This window comes from Sycon ciliatum, chromosome 2 (genome assembly GCF_964019385.1).
Source record: "Sycon ciliatum chromosome 2, ocSycCili1.1, whole genome shotgun sequence".
Lineage (NCBI taxonomy): Eukaryota > Metazoa > Porifera > Calcarea > Leucosolenida > Sycettidae > Sycon > Sycon ciliatum.
This window is the reverse complement of record NC_088644.1, coordinates 8,329,549-8,353,374: the sequence shown is the minus strand read 5'-3', so window position 1 is coordinate 8,353,374 and position 23,826 is coordinate 8,329,549. Positions and strand designations below refer to the sequence as shown.

General features: G+C 48.2%; 1 protein-coding gene across 3 annotated transcripts in view; it reads left to right on the top strand.

Annotated features, from left to right (window-relative positions):
* Nucleotides 1-23,826, top strand: part of LOC135808521 (probable ubiquitin carboxyl-terminal hydrolase FAF-X) — a 56,295-nt gene that overhangs the window by 19,934 nt on the left and 12,535 nt on the right. For 2 of the 3 annotated variants that reach the window (XM_065321717.1, XM_065321719.1), the window contains exons 22-50: nucleotides 99-194; nucleotides 574-788; nucleotides 1,091-1,225; nucleotides 1,502-1,662; nucleotides 2,007-2,125; nucleotides 2,494-2,614; nucleotides 3,288-3,412; nucleotides 4,007-4,069; nucleotides 5,478-5,572; nucleotides 6,029-6,305; nucleotides 6,942-7,067; nucleotides 7,596-7,658; nucleotides 8,479-8,588; nucleotides 8,882-8,990; nucleotides 9,673-9,728; nucleotides 10,111-10,204; nucleotides 10,446-10,589; nucleotides 10,961-11,177; nucleotides 11,766-11,884; nucleotides 12,274-12,369; nucleotides 12,870-13,054; nucleotides 13,612-13,785; nucleotides 14,368-14,595; nucleotides 14,826-14,917; nucleotides 15,485-15,638; nucleotides 17,120-17,263; nucleotides 18,194-18,276; nucleotides 18,632-18,816; nucleotides 19,204-19,292. In XM_065321717.1, the coding sequence (XP_065177789.1) occupies nucleotides 99-194; nucleotides 574-788; nucleotides 1,091-1,225; nucleotides 1,502-1,662; nucleotides 2,007-2,125; nucleotides 2,494-2,614; nucleotides 3,288-3,412; nucleotides 4,007-4,069; nucleotides 5,478-5,572; nucleotides 6,029-6,305; nucleotides 6,942-7,067; nucleotides 7,596-7,658; nucleotides 8,479-8,588; nucleotides 8,882-8,990; nucleotides 9,673-9,728; nucleotides 10,111-10,204; nucleotides 10,446-10,589; nucleotides 10,961-11,177; nucleotides 11,766-11,884; nucleotides 12,274-12,369; nucleotides 12,870-13,054; nucleotides 13,612-13,785; nucleotides 14,368-14,595; nucleotides 14,826-14,917; nucleotides 15,485-15,638; nucleotides 17,120-17,263; nucleotides 18,194-18,276; nucleotides 18,632-18,816; nucleotides 19,204-19,292 (3,875 nt within the window). The remainder of the gene's footprint in view (nucleotides 1-98; nucleotides 195-573; nucleotides 789-1,090; nucleotides 1,226-1,501; nucleotides 1,663-2,006; nucleotides 2,126-2,493; nucleotides 2,615-3,287; nucleotides 3,413-4,006; nucleotides 4,070-5,477; nucleotides 5,573-6,028; nucleotides 6,306-6,941; nucleotides 7,068-7,595; nucleotides 7,659-8,478; nucleotides 8,589-8,881; nucleotides 8,991-9,672; nucleotides 9,729-10,110; nucleotides 10,205-10,445; nucleotides 10,590-10,960; nucleotides 11,178-11,765; nucleotides 11,885-12,273; nucleotides 12,370-12,869; nucleotides 13,055-13,611; nucleotides 13,786-14,367; nucleotides 14,596-14,825; nucleotides 14,918-15,484; nucleotides 15,639-17,119; nucleotides 17,264-18,193; nucleotides 18,277-18,631; nucleotides 18,817-19,203; nucleotides 19,293-23,826) is intronic. The other variant, XM_065321718.1, reaches the window with a different exon arrangement.

Here is a 23,826-nt window from a genome sequence, read left to right as displayed (position 1 = left end):
TCATGTCCTTTGTGTTCTGTACTGTACTGTCTCGTCTTACACTCGGCACACTTATATCCTTTTTTGTTTTGTAATCTGCTGTCTCTTCTTGCACTCAGGTGATACTGCATGGCCCAGATGAGGTGGTTAGTCAAGCTATTCACTTGCTCATGGAGAGCGTGACGAATCTGGGCACGGCACTACTGCAGGATATGGTGAGTGTGCGTGCGTGGTGGTGGTAGTGTGTGTGTCGTGTGAACATGTGTGTGTGTGTGTGTGTGTGTGTGTGTGTGTGTGTGTGTGTGTGTGTGTATGCGCATGCGCGTGTGTGCACGTGTGGTGGTGGTGGGGGTGTGTGTTTGCGTGCGTGTGTGTGTGTGTGTGTGCGCGTGTGCGTGTGTGTGTGTGTGTGTGTGTGTGTGTGTGCGCGCATGCGTGCGCGTGTGTGTGTGTGTGTGCGTGCGCACGTGTGCTTGCTGTGGTCCTGTGTCTGTCAGTTTTGATTGAGTTGTAGTGGAAACTAGTAAGATAGTTATCTTGTTTACTCTCCTCCACCCAGGCACTGACTACCATTACCCTCTTTTCTGTTTCTAGGCTGCTCAGCAGAAGCCATTCCTCGCCAAATGCATGGAGACATTGAATAGTAGCTTTGACCAGTTGCAGTCGGCAAAGAAAGCTGGCAAGTCCACGCCCGAGGTAGAGATGGTGCACGTCACACACATGGTGAGGTGCCTGACGCTGCTGAAGGAGTTCATCGGCGAGTGTGACAGCTCTCACCGGCACGAGAGGACGATACCTCTGCACAGCAGGTACTGGCTTGCTTTGTGTTGTGCCTTGTTCTCACCTGTACTGTATTGTACTGTATTGTTGTACTGTATTGTTCTCCACTGTGCTTTAGTCTGCTGTTCGGCATTGCATGCTCTTGTACTCGTGGTGCCTCTATGGTTTACTTGTACTTTGAAGTTTTTGTTGTTGTTGAAGTTTTGACGTGGATATGTTGTGCAATTTCAGATTATTTGTGCGTGTGTGCGCGTGTGTGTGTGGGTATGTGTGTGCACGCGTGCGTGTGCGTGTGCGTGTGTTCATGTGTATCTGACTTACTTGTTTAAAGAGCGGTACGCGGTCGGCAGCTCACCTTCATCATCCGCTCCCCATCGGCAGCTCACCACCAGGTCATTGAAGACTTTGAGATCACAACGCACACCAATGAGCTGATTGCGTCAGTGCGCAGAAAAATACTTGCAAAGTAAGGTTATCCGTGGGTTTTAGCTCTGCCTCCGACTTTCCTGTGTGTCTTTTAAATTGGTGCACATACTGGTAATATTATTAAATGACCTTGGTGAGTTGAAATTGCTAGCTCTGGTGGTGGTCCTGCTTCAAAACAAAAAACAAACAAACAAGAAACTGACCCTTTCTCTCTGATCTGGACTTGTCTGCCTGAGAGGTAAACATGTTCGTTCACGCCCAACATGTCAGCCCCAACTCTTGCTTGTGTGTTTTGTTTTGTTGCTGGTTGTCTTAGACTGAAGATGGTGAACGTGATTTATCAAGTCGACCTGTTCATTGGTAATGAGCTTGTGACGTCGGCTGATGATAAGAAGTTGGTGTTTAGCTTGCCGCTGCGTGACCGATCCATAATCACGGCAAAGCCTATCCAATCTACCCTGTCTTCATCCAATCTTGGTAAGAAATCCACCGTCACCGTATTACACATACGTTGTCAGTGTTGCCTACTTTTGTCCGGGCCGCTCTGTGTTTGCGTGAATGTGTGATCATGCACTGTGCTGTTGATGATTGTGTTGCAGTGCTGGTATTCCAAATGCTTTTCAACAGTAGTTTGCTGTGCTGCTGTTGTTGCTGCTGCTGCCGCTGCCGCCGCCACCATTACGTTGGGCATACATGTACTGACTGTAGCCAATGACTGACATCATGTATCACACTGTGCAGCATATCTGTTGTTTCTTGTGTTGTGAGTGAAGACGATGTTTATCATGTTCTATTTTGGCGGTGCCTGTAACTTGCTGCAGCGTCCACCACCAGCACCATTCCATCTTCACCGGACTCCTCTTCGGAAGACTCAAACGGCTCTGGGGGTGTCACCAGCAAGGGTCCCAATACGCAGCTCGAGCAGCAGTTGCCAGGAGTTGTGAGTTAGGCACATGTACTGTGCATGGTGCCCACTACCAATGCATGTTCTATGCGTCGTTGCTTGTAGTCCAGCAATCGTGTCGGTGTCGGCGTCGACGTTGTTGTTATTATCGTAGATGTGTTGGAACTAGGTTTCAGGTCATCGGATGTCTCAATATCCCTGTCAGTTTTGTGCCTTGTTGTCGCACTATCTGACTGTATATTATCTCGTTGCCTTGGTGGACTGTTAGTCATAACTAGTAACTTATAGATCCTTTTCATGATGATCATGATGACGAGCTATATGACGTGAAGTGGTATTGTCGGTGTAGTCTGTGTAGTGGTTGACCGTGTGCCTCTTCATTCTCTCCTGCCGGCGTGATGCAGATCATTTCCCAGAACGCAGCCCTGTGCAACTTCTTGATTTCGTTGGCTGACTACGGTATCGCCAACAACCACCCGGCTCTCCGCGATAGTGTGCGTAACCTACTCAAGATCATGCCCTCTGGTAAGACTCATGGCTGCTGTTGTGTTCCCTCTGGTAAGACTCATGGCTGCTGTTGTGTTTTTCTACATAACCTTAACTTGAGGACTGTATGCTTTTGATAATATGCATTGCGGGTATTTCATTATAATGAAGATGTTTCTTTCGTTGAAACTTAACTTCCTTCTTATAATTTCATGTCATGTACCAACAATTGAAAGTTACCCATGTTAGAGTAGGGACGATGGTAGATATTTCAAGCAGAGAAGATTCTTCCTTGGTAGATGATTTTTACTCGACCCTAACCGTGAACTTTGCAAGTGGACCTGCATAGTGTGGATGACATATGCTAAGCCCATTTTTTTCTTTTCTATGTGTGCAGAAGAACTCATCATGTTGTTTGCGCCTCAGTTCTGCTGCCATTTTACATGTCTAATTCGTATATCCTGTAAAACATGTAATATCCGGTGTTGCTTTAATTTCGGTGATTTCGGCAGAGAAGACAGGCACCTAAATGGTAATTACACCTAAACGGCACTAGAGGATGCACTGCATGTGAAGGGAAAGCTGGTCACCTAATTCTACATTACACCTGAAACCTGGCAGGTCCCTGGCACCGAAATTTTAATGCACCTAAAATTACATGTTTTACAGTACATGTACTTGTTTCCATTGTTGTTAAATTTTGTTTGTGCAGATACTAACCGTGTGATGACCATCCGTATGTTGTGCAATACTGATGGCGCATCAGCTCACTCTGAGGGCAAATTCAACTCCCTGTTCTTCAGTAATGGACCTGCCAAGGCCCTGTACAATCTGGAGGTATACTCACGACTATGGCGTGTGTGGCTTGTAATATTGAACTCAGGAGTTGCACGCCACGGACAGGGGTATATTCTTGTGACTGTATATATTTGAAAAATCGCTCTGGGAAGCGACAAATTTAATGACGCGGAGGAGTACGAGATCAGGGAATTAACTATTTCCCTATGCCCCCCCCTCTAGAATAATGAGGGTCCGAACCGGGGCACAGCCCCATACGGTAAATGGTCGCAAGACCGAGACTCTACCAACTGGTTTATGGTTGCAGTCAGGAACACTATTTCCCATACAGTGGGTTCTCCGCCTTGTTCACGCTGTCATCGTGAAAACATGTTAAACCTATCTGGCAAGGTTTGGATGTACCATACTAAGTGTATGTGTGTTTCCATGGACTCCCGAGCCATCACTCCCGCTTCCTGGAACATGCTGTCCTGACCCGTCAACGTGCGGCATGCACATTGGTAATCCAGTCAATCTCTCATTGCTAATGCATATGAGTACGAACAGCTACGCTATTGTCTGGCCACTGTTGCATGGTTGTTTTGAGTAAGTGGGCCAACCATATCTTGTTCTTTTGCTCTGTGTTGCTGACAGATTACTTTGTCACTTTTGATGCCATCACATTACACTTCTGACAAGGACCTCTTGGATTTCCAGGTAACCAGTTGAAAAAGTAGTTTTATGGTATTTTAGGATATTTTGATTTTATCGTTTTTAAGGGAAGTATGGGGAGAACGTGTCTGAATTAACTGTCTCCAGCAGGTTTTTGATTAGTACGGGCAATTGAGGATTTCCGATGGAAAGTCAGTCTAGCATCACCGATGAGAGTAGACTTGGTGGTTTCCTCCTCGTATTGACCAGAAACGATGTTATGTGAGCTGGAAGCCAAATTGCTAGAGAGCTTTATTCACTGGTTTGAGGGAAAGATGCAGTTGGAGAGAGAGAGAGAGAGAGAGAGAGAGAGAGAGAGAGAGAGAGAGAGAGAGAGAGAGAGAGAGAGAGAGAGAGAGAGAGAGAGAGAGAGAGAGAGAGAGAGAGAGAGGGTTTTTGTTCTTCTTTCAACTACCGTAAAGTCCGCTGCAAACGCCCACTTCGCTGCAAACGCCCACCCCAGCCGGTCCATACTATTTTCGTCTTTTCCAGGTCAATATGGTTGTAGAATACTGACATGAAGGTCGAATGCGTACGAGAACGACTAAAATGCCTACAAACTGCCTATGTCTTACCAAGAGGCTCTGCAAAAGCGATTGTCATTATCTTGCTGCAAAGAAAAAAACTTCGGTCCAGATTTCCTTTCATACGATGAATGAGTCGTCTTTGTTATTAGTTCGTTCTCCATGAAGTAATGCGGTAGAATCCATCTGGTTTTCAAATCATGAAATTTCTGCAGTGCCACGATGTCGCGCTTTCAGAATGGAAGGGTGATTGTTCTGACGAAGCGTCATTCAACGTCGCAGTATTGCAGTTGCAAGTCGAACAGGGGGGATGTCACAGAAGCTACACCTACAAAGTCGCTGCTATTTTGTTGAAAACTCTGAAGTGCTCGAAAAAACCCTTGCCTTTGCGAGTTGCGTGATCATGAAATGATGGCTTGAAACACCGTCAGAAGTGTACTAAGGTTCCTGCAATAGCCTGTTCTTCGCTACCTTGTTATTCCGAAGTAACTGCCGTTTGGATTTGCGAAATAAAACAACCAACATCATAAATCACTAGGTGCTAGCTCGTAACTAGTGCCCAAAAACATTTTGAAACCCGGAAAATGGACATAGTTTACCGTAGCAAAGCACTCCTCGCGTTACGGTGTGAGATGCACTTTCGTACAGCAGGGGTGACAGTGCATGGGGTCAGTGCGTATAGGCCAGCAGATCTTGCAAAAATGGGGTGGACGTTTGCAGCGGACTTTACGGTATATACTTTGACTTCAAAAACCTGATGGTGCATAGAGAGAATTGTTCCGAGGTTCATGCGTGTCTCGGGGTCTCGAGATTGGGCTCCTGCTCTCTGGGCATGCTTCTTCATTTGCGTGCATGTGTTTGCGTGTGCGTTTTGTGTGCTTGGTATGCAGGAGCACTTCATTGCCGGTGGTGGTATCGCCTGTATGCTACGCCTACTGAACGGCCGAGATAAGTGTCTGGTCAACGCTGACCCTGTCACTAGAAGGCAAGTGCTCAGCATAACCCTGTACTGTGCAGGGGCGTAGCAGCAGGTCCGGCCGGTCCGGCTTTGGCCGGACCACCCGACCACGCTCAGAATACAGGATTTTGCACCCTGATCTCAAAATTTTCCCGGGAGACCCCCCCTCTGGCCGGACCACCTCCAATGGCGGTGCTACGCGCCTGCTGTGAATAGCCCATGCAGGGCGTCTTGAAGTGATTTCTCCTCTTCATATTCTGATTGTGTTATGGCTGGTGCCACTGGAGCAGAGTGGTTACTAGTAGGTCCAGAACTTCTGGTTCACTTCATCAGCACCACTGCATCTGCAACTCAGCATCATGCATCTGATACAGGCCCTACCAGAACTGACTTGTACCAACTGACTCAGTCGAGGATTGGAGAAGGTATTAGTCAGTCACATGATAAGTAAAACTATCTTGTACATCTTGGGTTTTTCTTCAGATCATGCTTTCAGGCTATACTGAAAATCTGCAAGTTCATGCTGACAGTGGTCGCATATGCTCGTCTTAGCTTGGCCAATCAGCACAGCGCCAACGAAGCTGTAGATGCTGAGGGCAATGTTGTGGGTAATGCTGAGCCAGCAGTGGCGCCGCTCAGCCCCGCTGCTGTCCTGGAGACCAGCGTACTGCAGGCTGCACTGGACGTAACACCTAATCCGGCGTCCGAGTACTGGATGCGCACCATTGCCAAGCGACTCGGCACGATCTGCGGCAAACAGGTATGTGTGTGCGTGTGTGTGTGTGTGTGTGTGTGTGTGTGTGTGTGTGTGTGTGTGTGTGTGTGTGTGTGTGTGTGTGTGTGTGTGTGGTGTGTATATGTGTGTGTGTGTGTGTGTGTGTGTGTGTGTGTGTGTGTGTGTGTGTGTGTGTGTGTGTGTGTGTATGAATGCATTTGAACATTACCGTAGAGCAATGCTTAGCTGTCTGCGGCAAACAGGTATGGGTGTGTGTGTGTGCGTGTGCGTGTGTGTGGTGTATATGTGTGTGTGTGTGTGTGTGTGTGTGTGTGTGTGTATGAATGCATTTGAACATTACCGTAGAGCAAGGCTTAGCTACCTGCTAAACTTTGCTCTGCCGTCTTTGTTAAGAAGCTCTAGCCACCTTTTATCTAGCACTGTGTAGAGGAAGTCTCCTTTCTGTATATTTGAATATTGAATATTGTTTTCTGATGATCGCTTAGTGTGTGAAACTCGGAAAAAACGCTTTTTTATCCCCTCTTATTCTTGTGTGTTTGAATATTAGTAAGTTGGAGGTTTTGATGTCAATCATTGCAAGACTTAGTATTGATGGTGCTACTACATAGCGGTGTAGTTAGTATATCAATACCCGTTCTTTTCATCTCCTCATTGTCCTAGGCTGGTGATCACAACCCCAGCGAGACTGCCATGAATAGTGTCGTACGAATGGTGTGGGCTGCGGCAGCCGGGTCGGTTCACCTCTGCATTGAACAAGATGAAGATATCCATGGCGTATTCGTCTCGGTGAGTGCTTTACTTTTGCTGCTGGCAGCTTTGGTGTCTCCTCAATATTGTGCAAGGCGTTTGAAACTAGTAATCCGTACGCTAGCAAAGTTTTGGGGTACATGTACGTGGGTTTCCCTCTTTTGGCTTTTAGAGACGCCTTGCTGCTTTGTATTGAGCAGTTTTATTCACACATTGCTTTGAAGTTGTTGGTGGTGCTTGGCTGATGTGTGTGTGTGTGCGTGTGTGTGTGTGTGTTTGTGTGTGCGTGCGTGTGCGCGCGCGCGTGTGTGCGTGCACATGTGTGTATGTGTGTATGTGTGCATGCGTTCATGTAGTTGTCTGTACACCTGTGTGCTTGCTGCGCATGCTTGCCGATTGTTTCACGGTGCCATGTTAGTACTTATTACTACTTAACATAGCTTATTGCAGCCCATCTCTGCCCAAGTCTTCGGCATTGGAGACATATCCATTCCATCCGTTTCAATCTCTTTCTCTTTTGTGAATGGTGTATAATGCATGTACATCCGCCTGTCTGTGTATTTGCAGGGCGTGCCAGCTAAGGCGGTTGCTGACCTAGACGATGTGAATGTTGCCAAGGAAGGTCTGGAGGTAAGATAGATCTGTTGTAGTACTGTACTGGTCAGTACATGTAGTCCCCTTCTTGGGTGACATCTGTTCTCTTACGGCGTATCTGGTGCTTGGATCTGCAAAGCATGCCTTCCCGGGCCTTGGCTCTCTACAACATAGTAGCTGTAGACGTGGTCCAATTCGTTTTTTGTTTGATGCCCAGTCACCGATATGGTACCATGGCCACACTGATAGTGCTCCTGTTTTGAACTGGTCATTGTCTATGGGGCAATATTTGCAGGAGCCTAAGCCTTCTTTATTCAAAGAATGCTGGGGCCTAGTTGAATTCAGGATGTTAGACTGCGTTCCAGCCTTCAGCGTTCCTGAAGAAACATTTAACCAGACAGGCTGCGTTGCTCTGGGGCTGTATGAAGATGAACATCTTCACAGATGACATGTTCTACTTCTACAGTGCTTGGTGTACTAACACATTTATGTACAGTTGTGCTTCGTGAAATCCGAGCCAAAGTGCGTATCTGGCGCCCTGAACTCGCACGGCCCTTGACGCCCTGGAAGTGGTACGGATGTGGCTGGACGTGCACATGGTCAAGTGCAGTGATGTGAACTGGTCCAGGGCGCCAGTTTTACACTTCTTGTCGGATTTCAGTGAGCGCAACTGCAACTGTATTACTGTCTTGCTCTCTAGTGCGTTGTGCTTGGTTGCTTGCTTTATGGCGTGTTGTGCTTTGTGGTGGATATCTAATGTTCGCCTTATGGTGTGTGTGTGTGTGCGTGCGTGCGCACGCGCGCGCGTGTGTGTGTGTGTGTGTGTGTTGTGCTTGATTGGTGGATTGCCTGGCAGGTTCTCACGCTGTGTGCTGCGCTGAACCCGGATGTATTCTTCCAATGCATGCCGACCAGCAAGATGTGGCAGCAGTTCATTAGTGACGTGCTTTTCCTATGCCGGCCAAGGTATGACGAGATTTCTCCCATTAACTCCTGTCGTTCTCATGGTGTAGTTTTCTTTACACTGTATTCAGTGACCATTTCCAGTTTTCTTTTGGAAAATGTACATGTTGTGCAATCACTGTTTAGTTTGTGCCCGGCCCGATGATCCTCTATGAGGTGATGAGGTGATGACCTCGTAGAACTACTATTTGACTTCTTCACCAAGAGGCGTCCCTCCTATTGAGATTTGTTTTCAGTCTATCATCTCATCATGGCCTGCTGCTGCTGCTTTGTGTTTGGTGTTGGTTCTGACACAGATCCATTCGTAGTGTTGCGTCCGATCAGCTGCAGCTCATGGCAACGCAGTGCTCAGCTCGGCGTGAACCGCTCATGGCTCTCATTGATTACCTCTTCCAACTTCTGTCTGTACGTTGATGCTAGTATGCCGGTGGACGAGTGGTGTGCTTCCTTAACGAGTTACCTTGGGAAAACCAGTGATATCTAATATTTCATGCTCCTTCCAGCCCTACTTAGTTTCTACAATCTGGTTTGATCAGTGGCTTGTGTTCACCTGACTTAGAGAGGTAGATATACAGTGATATGGTCAGATTCAAGAGATGGCATGCACACACACACACACACACACACACACACACACACACACACACACACACACACACACACACACACACACACACACACACACACACACACACACACACACACACACACACACACACACACACACACACACACACACACACACACACACACACACACACACACACACACACACACACACACACACACACACACACACACACACACACACACACACACACACACACCTTTCAGACCCGGTTCCCATTACTAGGCAATCGTGGATAAAGACTATGGATTGACAAGGCCTTTGTGTACACATACACACATACACACACACACATACACACACACACACACATACACACAAACGCTTTGTTTCAGTATTTTTTGGTGGTGGCAGTTCTTTCCTAAGCCACGCTAATTAGCAATTCTGGATTTTGTCTTGGCCGTCACTAAGTTTTGATGTCCGTTTTTGTATTGTGAACCAATACCTTGCCTCTTTCAGACGACAGCTAACGAACATGCAACGTTTGCACTGCAGTACTTCACCCTGCTGTGCAGGTAAGCTACTTGTGTACCCGGCCAAGGCCTCTTGACAACCCAACAATGGCTACTCGTCTGTATCTAATACTGGCTCATCCTTCAGTTGTTCTGCTGCTGCTGCTGCTGCTGCTGCTGCTGCTGCTGCTACTGCTGCTGCGTTGGCCAGGATCATCGAGCAAAAATCTGTGTAGCTACATTGTTTTGTTGTGTTATGAACTGTACTATACTGTATACATATACAAAGCTATGCTTGTTAGCAAATTTCAACTGAATGTTTGCACTGGGACATGTCAAGTACAGCATGTCATGTTTGTCGAGTCATTTAATCCTTGGCTCTCATCCGAGTTGCCTCAGTTTGTCAGTTTGACAATCTCCGTTCCTTGTGCTTTTTGTTAACCAGGCTGTTGAATGTTGCTGGTGCTCGTAAATACCTGTCCTCGGAGAATGTCGCAGCCTGGGTAGCTCAGGAATTGGACTGGTTGACCAGTGCAAAGGTTTGTTCACTGCCAGGATCTTTATTCGTACACGAATGATGTACTACTACCGGTAGCTGTCCTATTTGGGACATGTCTGGATACTCATGGGGGTACTTATGCATATACATGCATGCTTACGCTCTACACATGCCTATGCTCGGGTATATAGTTGCAACTGGGTGCGTGGGTGTGTGCTTTTCTATGCTTTTGTGTTTCTGTACTGATATCATTGCCACTGTTCTTGTTGTGTTGTGAACAGACACGCATGAGTAGAGCGGGCGAAGAGCCTCCGACTCCTCTCCTGGAAGGTCACCTTGGCATAACGTCCGAACTGATTAGTCTACAAACTCCTGAAGTCAAATTTAAGATTGGCTCTGACCCGAACGGAATTAAACTTATTGAGGTAGGCTTCGCTTTCTCTGTATGTCCAGAAGACTTCTGTGATTTTGCTCTGGTTATTTCTGTACGAAATGTCCCATTGAAATTTGTCTGGACAGTGATGTTACATTGTTTTTGCCTACTGGCCAGTTTTTATACTTCTCTTGGGCTAGTGGTAAGAGGCTGTTAGGGGAACAAGACTTCTCTGAAATACCATCCGCTTGTGTATGTTGAGCTTCAGATGGCCACCTATTGTGGAATGATATTGATATGGGCAAGGAGAGCATGAGCAACAGCGCTCTATCCCCCCTTCCCCGGAAATGAAGCCTTTCTTTCCACCGTTAGCTGCTTGTTTATCTACTGGTGATGATGATTTCTTTCTCTTCTGTCCTGCAGACTATAATCTTCAACTTTCTCTTCGCTTCCTCCAAGCTGGTTCTTGAAGCTGAGGGTAGAGAAAGTAATGGTGACAAGGCTGTTGATCAGTCTCGACCAGTTTGCTCCACGTCTCAGTCGCAGACTGCAGCATTTGATCTTCTAGTAGTGTTGACAACAGGGTGCAAGGAGAACTTGCACATGCTTTGTGACCTGCTCACACGCCTCTTCTACGCTGGTGAGATTCTGCTGCTGCTGCTGCTGCTGCTGTGTGTGTGTGCATGTGTGTGCGTGTGCGCGCGCGTGTGTGTGTGTGTGTGAGTGCGCATGTGCACATGGTGGCAGCTTGGATTTGTTAATTATTATTATTTTGTTTCTTACCAGTCCTTCATTTTGTTGTGTAGAATTCCACCAGCATTTGTTCCGTGTCGTCTGAGTAATCACAAATAACTTGAAATAAACCCATTTTTCGGCACTTTGAGATTATGCTGGTGACCTCTGTGTTCCTGTTAGAGTTGCACTGTGACATTACAATCTTTCTGGGTTGCTCTTTGTGTGGGATGGCTTCGGCTCTGGCCTGTGTACTCTTTGCAAATGATTTGGCTGTACATGTATTTGTAACTGTATTTTCAACTCTTTTCAAGAGTCTTTTGTGTTTTTTGTGCGTACGTGTCGGTATGCTTTTGCTTGTGCGTATTTTGCGCATGTGCCTCGGTGTGTGTGTGTGTGTGTATTTGTGTGTGTGTGTTTGTATGCGCATGTGTGTGTGTGTGTGTGTGTGTGTGTGTGTTTGTGTGTGTTTGTTTGTTTGTTTGTTTGCATGCAGACTCACCTGGATTGAGTGAGTGGGAATACTTACCCCCGGTAGGACCCCGGCCACTGCGTGGATTTGTTGGTCTGAAGAATGCTGGTGCCACGTGCTATATGAACTCAGTTCTACAGTCGGTAAGTTGCATTTTGTGTGTGTGTGTGTGTGTGTGTGTGTGTGCGCGCGTGTGTGCGCGTGCGTGTGTGTACGCATGTGTACGCGTGTGTACGCTTGTGTGTGTGTGTGTTTGAGAGGGGGGGGGGGGGCATGTCTGTGTGCGTGTGTACGTGCATTGTCACACTTACGGGTGTGAGCTGTGTGAGATATCTAGACAGGTGTTGGGCTCAGCTGACTTCTTCCATGTGTTGGAAGCCTCTGCTTGCTCTTGCAGCTGCAACTGTTCTGATTCCGATGCAGTAAGTTTGTCATTGTACACCAAATGTAGGTGTCTTTCCTGCATGAAACACTGCGTGCTGTGGACGAATATGATAGTTTGTCTTTTTGTATGTTGCGTGCTTGTGGTCAGTTATTCATGATTCCACCCATTCGCAATTGCATCATCCGGGCAAACAACGCTGGCTGGGATGATCAAGATGAGCAGATGACCAAGTCAACGAAGGAGGTAAGAAAGAGAAGAATGGTGCCCACCACCCTGTTTGCTCACTGTGTTAGCAACGTCTGTAGTTGTGGTGCAGTGTGAACGGTGAGGACTTGTTGCTGCTGCTGCTGCTGTGGAGTACATGTATTTCTGTGTACATCGTGTGAACACATTTTTGTCAATGTTTTCGACTACCTTTGTCTGTTGATGTGTCATCCTTGTCTATGTGCTTCTCGCTACCATCTGTAAGCTCAACATGTTGGGTATAGACTATAGAGGTTATGTGATTACATCATCATTTGAGTGGTTACATCATGATTGAAGTTAGTTCTATGGAGTGGCATCACTGGCATGAGTATGCTACTCCATGGAAAGCATGTGCGATGATGTCATTTGCCAAACCTTTAACATTATAGTCCACTTGCAGACTGTTTTGAGTGCATGATGATATTCCCACCCAACTGTACAGGTCATGTGCACTTTGTGTGTATCTCGGGTGATGCTTTGCACACTTGTTCTTACAGCAGGAGCAGGTCATTCCGTACAGCAACGAAGTGTTGGAGAAATCCGCAACGCCTCCGGACTCGCCGGGAGGCTCGCGAAAGGACTACAACACGTCCGTGCTGCGCCACGTGCAGCACATCTTTGGCCATCTGCTGGGCAGCCAGTTGCAGTTCCACACGCCACAAGGGTTCTGGAAGACCTTCCGGTAAGGCTGGCCATTATGGCATAAATAACATTGCTTAGTAGTGTTCATTAATCTTGTACGAGTCCAGTGCGGCTGCGGCTAGATATCAACACTAGTGAAACACACACCCAGCAGAATTTCTCACAGCTTCCTTTTCATGGGTACCCCGCGACCTGCGTCCTCTATGCACCCTGGACTTTTTCCAGATTTTCTTTCATTTCTTGCTTAAGGAGAGTGGCTGAAATTTGCGTGCATGCCGGCTGTGAATTAGACCCTTACACAGATCGGGATATGTGCTTTATATTGTAGTATTGCACAGCATGGCTTGTGTGCTTGTTTGCATTTGTGCATTCATGGATGTGTGTATAATACTGTATTGTATACATGTGTGTGGGTGTTCGTGCATGTTCGTGCATTTGTGTGTGTGTGTGTGTGTGTGTGTGTGTGTGTGTGTGTGTGTGTGTGTGTGTGTGTGTGTGTGTGTGTGTGTGTGTGTGTGTGTGTGTGTGTGTGTGTGTGTGTGTGTGTGTGTGTGTGTTTGTGTATATGTGTGTGTGCGTGTGCGTGTACGGGCACAGCTTGTGGGGAGAAGCAGTCAACCTGCGAGAGCAACATGATGCGCTAGAGTTCTTCAACAGTCTTGTAGACAGTATCGATGAAGCACTGAAGACTCTCGGCCATCGTCCAGCCGTAGTTGACACGCTAGGTGGATCATTTGCTGATCAGAAGATCTGCAAGGGCTGTCCTCATCGGTTAGTTGTGCAGAGAGCTTTGGCAGGTGGTGTGGACTGAATGTATGCAATGGAAATAACTCTTTGGTACAGAAGAGATATAGCCGATGAATAATTGTAACAACCTTGAATGTAGGTCAAACTTAGACTGAAGAGAACTGCCAAGTCTAGCCAAGAGTCTATGTGAACTCTTGGCCTATCGAATGATACATGTATGACCTATTACCAATATGCACACCATAAGCTGACCAAACCTTTAGCGCAGGACGAAATAAAAGCCCAGTACTCATGACGCACATGTATCTATCTGTTAGCCTCTCTGTTCATCCGTCCGTCTGCCTGCTTGCCCATCTGTGCCACACACACACACACATGCCTAGATGTCATTGACTGTGTGTCTGTGTGTGTACATGTGTGTGTGTCTGTGTGTGTACATGTGTGTGTGTCTGTGTGTACGTGCATGTGGGTGTGCTTGTGCGTATGTGTGTGTGTGTGTGTGTGTGTGTGTGTGTGTGTGTGTGTGCACGTGTCTGTGTGCACGTGTCTGTGTGTGTATGTGTGTACGCGGTTTTGTGCATGTGTGTACTGTGGTGTTGCCGACAGATATGCCCGTGAGGAGCCGTTCACATCGCTGAATGTTGATGTACGTAATCACCAGCACCTTCTTGAGTCCCTGGAGCAGTACGTGAAGGGTGACTTACTGGAGGGTGCCAATGCTTATCATTGTGAGAAGTGTGACAAGAAAGTGGACACTGTCAAGCGACTCTGCATCAAGAAGCTGCCGCAGGTTCTTGCTATTCAGCTGAAGCGCTTTGACTACGACTGGGAAAGGTGAGCTATGGTGTTGCTATTGACCTACTTGCGGATTCAACTGACCAGCCTTAGAGAACAGTGTGGATTTGACATGCTTATAATGATTGTTGTAATCTGCTTTGTCTTTCATCTACCTTGTCTGCTTAGCTTGATTCAACCCTCTGCTCCTCTGGCATTGATGCAGATTACACATTCGTCTTTTCACTGACTGTGTATGTGTTGTCGTTTTCTCGTGCTGCTTTATCCAGAGAGTGTGCGGTAAAGTTCAACGACTACTTTGAGTTCCCGCGCGAATTCGACATGGAGCCATTCACCGTGCAAGGTCTTGCCAAGGTAGAAGGTGAGTGACAAACAATACGTAATGTAAATAGGTGGCAAGGAGACGAAATTTATTTCATTTTACTGATCGGTGACGTTATTACGCTAAAGAAGGTCACAAGAAAACTTTTTGGATTCTAACTTTCTACGTTTCTTTGTTTGTGTGGACATGACAACACAGTGAATTATTTTCATAGTGAGTGTGTGTCGGATTTGTCTGCGTGACTGTGTGTGCGCTTTCCTTTCTTCTGCAAAATGTGCATGTCTGGTCTTAGGTTTGACTCTGACCAAGTGGGGTCTATATGTGTTTGCATGCACCCAAATGCTTTTTACGTTGCAGTGTAGTGTAAGCAATGACAGTATACGGCTACGTGTATCTCGATTCTCAGTGTTGTCTCTAAGTAATCTCTCACCTACATGCTGATCATGATGTTGATGATCTACTTGAGCGGTCTGTACGTTGTACGCTGAGCACAGCGTCTTGTCTCTCTCATTCTTACCATTGTTGTCTATGTGTGTGTGTGTCTGTGTGTGTGTGCACGCGCGTGCGTGCATGTGTGTGCGCATGTGTGTGCGTGCACGCACGCAGGGGAGGAGATTCGTTGTGAAGTCGCCAATGGTGATAAGGCAGCGGATTCGTCCGAGCCTGCAGGTCCGCCATGCACTCGCTACCGCCTGGCTGGTCTCATTGTACACAGTGGTCAGGCCAGCGGTGGGCACTACTATGCTTTCATCCTGCAGCGGTGAGTTAGACGTACTATTCGCTTGCCTGCTTCTACATGTACCGGTTACGTGCCATGTGTGTGTACGGTCATGCTATGCTATGCTCGTGCTGATAGTAGTGTTTCAAACCTGTGTATGGACGCAGTGTGTGTGTGTGTGTGTGTGTGTGTGTGTGTGTGTGTGTGTGTGTGTGTTTATGTGTTTATGTGTGTGTGTCTGTGTGTGTCTGTGTGTGTCTGTGTGTGTCTGTGTATGTGTGTGTGGGTGTAATCCCAGCACAAGTTGCTATGTCTAAGGCCGAGTAAAAAAAATTACTAGATGATCGTCCTTTTTTTTGGAAAAATCGGGGAGGGCGGGAGGATTTTATTTTTATTTTTTTACTTTTTACCCTCTCATGCACACAGTGTAAACAACAACATCAAGGTTTTTTTTCTCTTTTTTTCTTTTTTTTTCTTTTTTTCTTTTTCTTTCTTCAGCAGATCGATACTGACGTTGTGATATACTAGTAGTAGGGAGGTTTAGTTCCCACGTAACGGAAACGCGTACGTGGGTGATCCACGTAAAGTGGATGAAGGGCACCCACGTTGTAATGTTGTGTTTAGTCACACGGAACAAACAAAAGCATGTAGCTAAAGGCCAAAACCTGGTCAAAGACGAAGCTACCCCGGCCTAAGAAGCTCATCCAATATTTTGATTTCGTGCTTCGGAAACTTCTTCAGCTGAGCACCCTCACAGCTCGCACAATGCGCTCCATTCTGATTTTCACCCACGTTCTGGCGGAACGTGGGTGAGCCTCCATACACGGTATGTCGTGAATCAGAAAACGTCTGTACGTGGGTCACTGAGTATCACGTGGTACACCCACGTAAAGTACCCACGGATTACGTGGGACTAAACCTCCCTAGTATGTGGTCCATATAGTAAAGAAAGTATTAAACAAAGCGTGCACATGTTTCCTGCATCCGCGATCGGTAAAAAACCAACGATTTCGGCAAAAACTCACGATTTAAAAAATAAAATATTTCTTGGGGCGCTGACAAAAACTGGGGCGGACGGGGACGATCATCTAGCTTTTTTTTTTACTTGGCCTAACATAGCTGTTCGCTATCATCGCTTCCGCGATGGGCAGGCCTGAGGTCTATGTGTCTGTGTGCCAGCTGGGCTAATTTCATAATGTGAATGTACGTACATGTAACTAAGGTATGCGTGTACTGTGTTGTGTTGTGTTGTGTGTGTATGTGGGTGTGTGGGTGTGTGGGTGTGTGGGTGTGGGTGCGTGCGTGCGTGTGTGTGTGCATGTGTTTGTGTGTTGTGTGTGTGTGCATGTGTGTGTGTATGTGTGTTGTGTGTGTATGTGTGCATGTGTGTGTATGTGTGCATGTGTGTGTGTGTGTGTGTGTGTGTGTGTGTGTGTGTGTGCGTGTGTGTGTGTGTGTGTGTGTGTGTGTGTGTGTGTGTGTGTGTGTGTGTGTTTGTGTTGCTGTGATTGTGGTGGTTACAGTACACCAGACGGGCAACCTGATCGATGGTATCGCTTCGACGACAATGAGGTGACAGAGTGCAAGATGGAAGACGAGGAGGAGATGAAAGCGCAGTGCTTTGGTGGCGAGTACATGGCCGACGTCTTTGATCACATGACCAAGCGGTAAGTCCACTATCCATGTCATCACTTTCATGTTTGATGCAACCAATTTTGCCATGTATGGCTGCGTTTACATGAGAATGTTCAACCCGAGTCGAGTTCAGCCCGGGTTGAAGGTCTGTACGGTAGAAAAAGTAGGGGAGTGTTTACATGAAGACAGTTGACCCGGGGCAATTACTTGTATACCGCAAAAAGTCCACTTCTAGAGTCCTGTATCGTAGCGTGAATGCTTTCGCGCAAAATTTGCCTGTGCAGTGCTGTCCAAACCTGGCGCGAGATACGCACAGAAGTACGGCAGTACAATTTCTCGAGTTCAACTCTCCCCCAAGGGGAGGATTGAAATCAACCCGGGGCGAAATTTCAACCCGAGTCGAGCGCAATGCGTCATGTAAACGCGCCAGTCAATCTGTGTTCATGGCGGGTTGAAACTTGACCCGGGTTGAAACGCCTCGTGTAAACACAGCCTATGACTAGGATATACTCTTGTGTGAGTATCACACCAAGATGCCTCTTATCGAGTACGAAGTGCCACTGAACTGATTCCAGGTATCTGCAACCGGCATAGTCAAGAATGCTGTGTGTATGTAGGCTTGGGCTAGCAGTCAAGGCCCCATGAGCGAGCACAGTCCTTTTATAAGCAGTCGACCGGTCTTTGCCTGGGATATCCTTGGGGGAATGATTATCCAACATGGACGTGCCGCAAAGGGAAAGCACTTTATTATTAGGGACATTATCGCACGACATGTTGCGATCAAGGGTGAATTGTAAATTGTTGTCAGAGAAGCTTGCAAAACCTAGCCACAACTACTCCAGATTCCGAATGTTTGAAAGTTTGAAAATGCTGCCATTGGCAAAGTTTTGTATGAGTTCTCTCATTTCCCTATCCTGTTATGCATATTGTGTATATGTGCCCGTCGTCTTTCCTCCACCCAGGATGGCGTATCGGAGACAGAAGAGATGGTGGAACGCTTATATTCTCTTTTATGAGCGTGAAGATGCCCCCATTACAGTACAGAGTAAGTGATTGTCATGCTATTGTCATGCTATTGTTGCTGTTTCTGCTGCTGCTGCTGCTGTTGCTATTGCAGTTGCTGCTGCTACTGTTGTAGCTGCTGCTGCTGCTGCTTTTCACTGATTGACCGTAGTCGTGTAGCTATACTGCGTATCTGCTTGTGTTCATGGTACCATTCTTCTGGCTCCTTGGCTTGTAGACACGCGTGTAGCAGTGTGAACCCATGTCTGAGATTATGTCCGTACGACGAGAACATGCCCATCCATTATGTTATTCTATTGGTACATATGCAGATATCTGTCCTGTGTTCTATTCTATAACCCTGCTTCCTCTGCTTGCCCTCTCTCGCTCCCACACAGAAGATTGGCTTGCACCCGGAGTAGCATTGAGTGAGCAGTGTGCACCGCAGCACATCCAGATGTCTGTGCAGCGCGAGAACCTACATTACAGCCACCTGCGCATGCACTTTTGCAGCGAGTACTTCCAGTTTATCAAGAAGCTGGTTCTGGCAAACTCACCGGCGCGGATGAGAGCAATGGCCATGGTGAGCACAGAGCAGTGATGCTTTTGTCATATCTACTAGTAGTTGCTGTGCAATGTAGCATGTGCATCTAGTATGCTCAGTACTTAGCAATTAAGTTAGCATGTGTACATGCAGTGCTTAGCATATGCATCTAGTATCTTCAGTGCTTAGCATATGCATCTAGTATCTTCAGTGCTTAGCATATGCATCTAGTATGCTCACTGCTGCATTACTGTAGCTTGTTGTCTTGGTTGCGTGGTTGTGTGTGAGTGTGTGCCAGTGCCCTCAATCCTCGGTGCATTCAGTGTACTGTAGAAGTGTTGAGGTCAGCGGTGCTAGTATGTTGTGTATGCTACCCATCCTAGGTTCACTTCATTTGTTTCTCCTTCTGTTTTGTGGCTGCTGCAGGCTGAAAGTGAAGAGGTGCCGATGCTGTGCATTCAGCTGGCGTCAGCGTTTCTCTTCAGTGTTGGCTTGCGCAGCAAGAAGTCACTCCGGTGAGTACTACCTGTGTAGTGCAGCGTAGTGGAGTGCAGTTCGGTGCAGTGTACCCGCACATGTACAGTGTAGTGCAGTGCAGTGCAGTTCGGTGCAGTGTACCCGCACATGTACAGTGTAGTGTAGTGCAGTGCAGTTCGGTGCAGTGTACCCGCACATGTACAGTGTAGTGTAGTGCAGTGCAGTTCGGTGCAGTGTACCCGCACATGTACAGTGTAGTGTAGTGCAGTGCAGTTCGGTGCAGTGTACCCGCACATGTACAGTGCTGCACGATGAAATCTGATCGTGTGAGTCCAGTCTGCGCCCTGCACCATTTCGCAGCCCAGTGTGCAGGTCAAGGGCTGCGCCACGCCCGGTGCGTACTAGAGTGACGCTGTGACTGGATTTCATTGAGCAGCACTGTACACGTTTGTTTTTTTTGGTTTTTTTTTACTAAGGCCACACCAAGTTATTTCATTGTTTCTCGTCACCTGAAAATCTCAAAAGGAACGCGGGCGGGCGGAAAAAAAACAAAATAGGGTTTGAAAAACAAAAACTGCTATTTACACTACAAAGGCCCAATTTATGACCTAAAATCAGACTATACACCACGCGTGACAGTCAATTGCAACATACAGCCAGAAAACCAGGCTCCTGCACCGGCCTCTGGTGAGGAAGTCCAGTGTTGCATGTTATTTAAATAGGAAAGAAAGCAAACCAAAGTTATTATACAAGGGGTACATAAAAGAACAGCCAAGTGCGCGCTTGTGCTAAAATTTAAAACAGAAACCTTATGGGATAAGGCATGGCATGACATGACAAGTCCAGACAATGAATACAGCAGGCTCCAATGACAATGGAGCGAACAGTCGCAACGTATGAACTGCGCAGTACATGCTGCGGCGAGTCCAGCAATGTACAGCTGCATCTGTCATAGTATGGCATGACACAATAGGGAGACCAAGTCCCAAAGCAGAAAGAAGTCCAGTTCACTGGTGCTTCCTCTTCTTGCTGGATGGTGCTGTGGCTGCTGCACAGCTGGGGCCACGGGTGCGGGGCTTCTTCCCCAGAGCGGCACAGGCAGCGCAAGGCATGTGAATGGACTGATACTGCCGGGCAACATCAGCAGGTGTAGCAGCAGGTGCGTTGATGCCACACACATAGCAGACAGGACTGAAGGCCTTCTTGGCCGAGAAATAGGCCCTCTCGACATCGGCAGAGCATGTGAGGCTAGACCGCACAACCACATCTGCTGCCAGGGCATGGTCAGCTGGCAAAAGCGGAGAGCCACAAACGAAGAGGACATCCTCAGTACCGCAGGCAACGGCCACAGACTGGGACGCATCCAGGCGCTTGTTGGCGTACACACACCGTGGTTTCTGGCACTCTGAGCAAGAGATGGTCTGCCTAACCGTTTCAGATTTCAGCGCGACATTGCCCTCACGCTGCCGATCCTGCTGAGGCACGCTTGCTGTGGATGGCCGGGCATCCTCATTGGTGGCTTTCCCCCAAACCTCACGGAACGGCTTGAACGAGTCAGAGCCAGTCATCTTGGTCGGGTCAGGGAACTGATGGAGCGACTCGAAGACCTCTCGTGGCAGGGTTGGTGGAGCACACAGTTCACAGTCGTCTGCACCGCACTTCTTAATGGCAAAGAAGTAGTGCCGCTTCACACAGCAGTGGTCAATGAAAGCGTTGAACTTGTCTTTTGACTTGATCAGCTGCTGTGTTGTGTCGGAGCGGGACAGGGTCGGGTCGATGGTGTGCATCTCTTGCCACAGCTCATCAATGTTGGCATCCGATGCAGGTGGAAACACCTTGAAAGGCTCATCCTTCAGCTGCAGCCTGGAGATGCGTTCCTCCAAGAGGGCGATAGGAGCATCCATTGATGCTTGCAGCGCTGCTCTTACGTCTGCTGCCTCAGCTACCTGTCGGACTTCTGCCATCGAGTTGGCCTTCTTCAGCCGATCTTCCGCCTCTGGTGTCATTTCAGCCCGCATAACACCGACAGATTGGAACGCCAAGTTGATGAGGGACATGATCCGCTCGACCGGATTGCAGTAGGACTGCATCGGTGCAGTTCTCATTGCCACCAGGTAATCCAGGTTGAGGGACCTGAACAGGCAAATGAGGGAAGCCTGGACAGATACGTATGTCACACGGTGATCTGGACCCCCATCTGTGTAGAGGAGCAAGATCGGCTTCAGGACAGTATTGACGCCACCAGCCTTCAGCACATGCTTCAGTTCTGCGCCATGCCGGAGCGGAGATGATGGCGCAAATGCGGTGTTCTTCAGGCCGACATAGACCGTGCCACGGTAGAATGACTCCTCAATCGTGTCGGGAATGTCGCACAGTAGCGCAACCGACGGCGTGATCTTGAGCTTGGTGAAATCATGATCAGCAACCTGAAACTGGACATCCTTTCCCACGACCACCATTCGGCCCCGGTCAACGGCGGCAACCGGGAATCCAGGCTCCCCCACTTTAACGAGGTGCTTATCATCCAAGGACACCAAGGTCGCGTACTTGGCGTAGTCCACAGCAAATTCCCGCAAGTACCGGAATGCAGCAGCGGCATAGTGGGCGTCTGGATGGGAGTGGTGCAGATGACGAGACTGGACCATGTGCTTTACGTCAAGGCGTCCGGAGTAGTTCTCTGCAACCTTGTTGTAGGCATTACTCGGCCAGAACTGTAGGCGCACCCATTCGACAGATGGGATTGGGGTATCCCCGGGGAGGCGCTTGCGGACTTGTTCTACAAAGTCTCGGACTGATATAGCGGCAGCCATATGGGTGACAGCACCATGGCGACGGCTATCGGCAGCATTAAGCGACTGCTCATTCAAGAACGCCTTTGCGCCATCCCAGAACTGCTGGTACTTCTCCGGCCTGCCGTTGTTACAACTCCCCCGTAGGTCATATACCAGCTCCGGGTCTTGGGCATCCAGGGCCAGTCTAAGTCGGTCAGCAACAGCGTTCGTGTCAGCAGTGGGGAGCCGGCTGTGATCTCCCGTCAGCTCACGGTACATCTCGCTGAGGATCGTTGGAGACACTTTGGCCAGTAGCCCGTAGCGCTGAACAAACATGCGGCGCATGGCTCGGGTGTGGTGCTCATGGCAGTTCGCCTTCAATGACTCAACGGTTTTCATGGACTTGTCGGCGTCACGATCTGCTGCCTCCGTAGGCACCTTCCAGCACCAAGTCAACGTCACCAGGTTCCCGCCTTGGTTGTAGCTGAGTATCTCCACTGTGAATGGCAGCTGGATTTCATGCAGGTACACAAACCTACTCTGGCGGTTGACTGGGGCTATGTGAGTCACACAGACAGGCTCATAGTCAGATTGGGCTTGCAACTCCTTCTCGAGGTCTGCATACCGTGCAATGATCTTGGCATCTGTGCGCACCTTTCCATCAACAACAGAAACCCTCAGCGAGGATCCGTCACCCGGTGAACAAGCTGGCTCCAGTCGTTCGTTGGTTGCGTTTGCACGCTCCGCAGCAGCACTGAGGTAGACAGAGTACTTCTGAAGGCCATCAGCCAGTAGTTTCACACAGTCAACTACTTTGCTCCAATGCTTGCTGCCAGCCCAGGGGTAACACAGAGCGCCAAACAAACTGCTAGCCATAGACTGGACTTCACGCTGGCCGAGTGATGGCAGTTTGTTGTGTTTGTGGGATGTTGGGTCGTTGTAAACATCGCCCTTTTCCACCAGACTGCTGAACAACTTAGGAATATGCACTCCACGATCGCTCAGTGTCTTCACACGACTTCCAGGGCAAACTTGGAAGAGCACATTCGTCAAGGCGTCAAAAAATATCGCTCCAGATGTTTTCTCTTCGCCAAATTTCCACCCTACACCTTTGGCTTGCAGAAGATCGATCAGGTCATTACGGAGAGCCCAGTCTCCACGCAATTTCCCGGCACTCCGCGCCTCAGCTGATCCACGATAGTCAGGTAGCGCCAACTTTTCGGCGGAGTTCATCAAGAGTGCAAACGCATTCGCCGGCTTCGGCGCTGCTTCGACCTTTTCCGTATTCACAGAGAAGCGGACGAAATATCCGAAAGGAGTACAAGTTGCTACAACTGGCATAGCTTTCTGAACCGTCACGACTGCAGAGCTGCGGGCAGGTTCCTTTTGAACAGTCACGGTCAAGGATGAGAATACGGACGGATCAGGTAAGGGTCGATTGAATACAACACCACTATCGGCAGACAACAGCTTTTCAAAAATTTGAGAGAAGGACAAGCCTTCGTCAACAAGTTGAGCGTTCCAAGAAAGTATCTCTCTGCTATCCACAGTCACAGCGAAGCTGACTATTTCAGATGCCATCGTCGCCCACGACGAGATGAACTGATAAAGAACTCAAGGAATCACGGCAACTTCACAGTGCTTGTAGTCCGCAATGCCGCAAGTTTACCGATGCCCGGAACACTGTCAGTCCAAAACGGTGCACTGTCATGCACTGTCTTGACTTGTACCGGAACTGTGTGTAGCAAAGAAGACGACCAGGTCGTGTGGTGGTGTGGTACTTGAACTACCGGTATGCGTA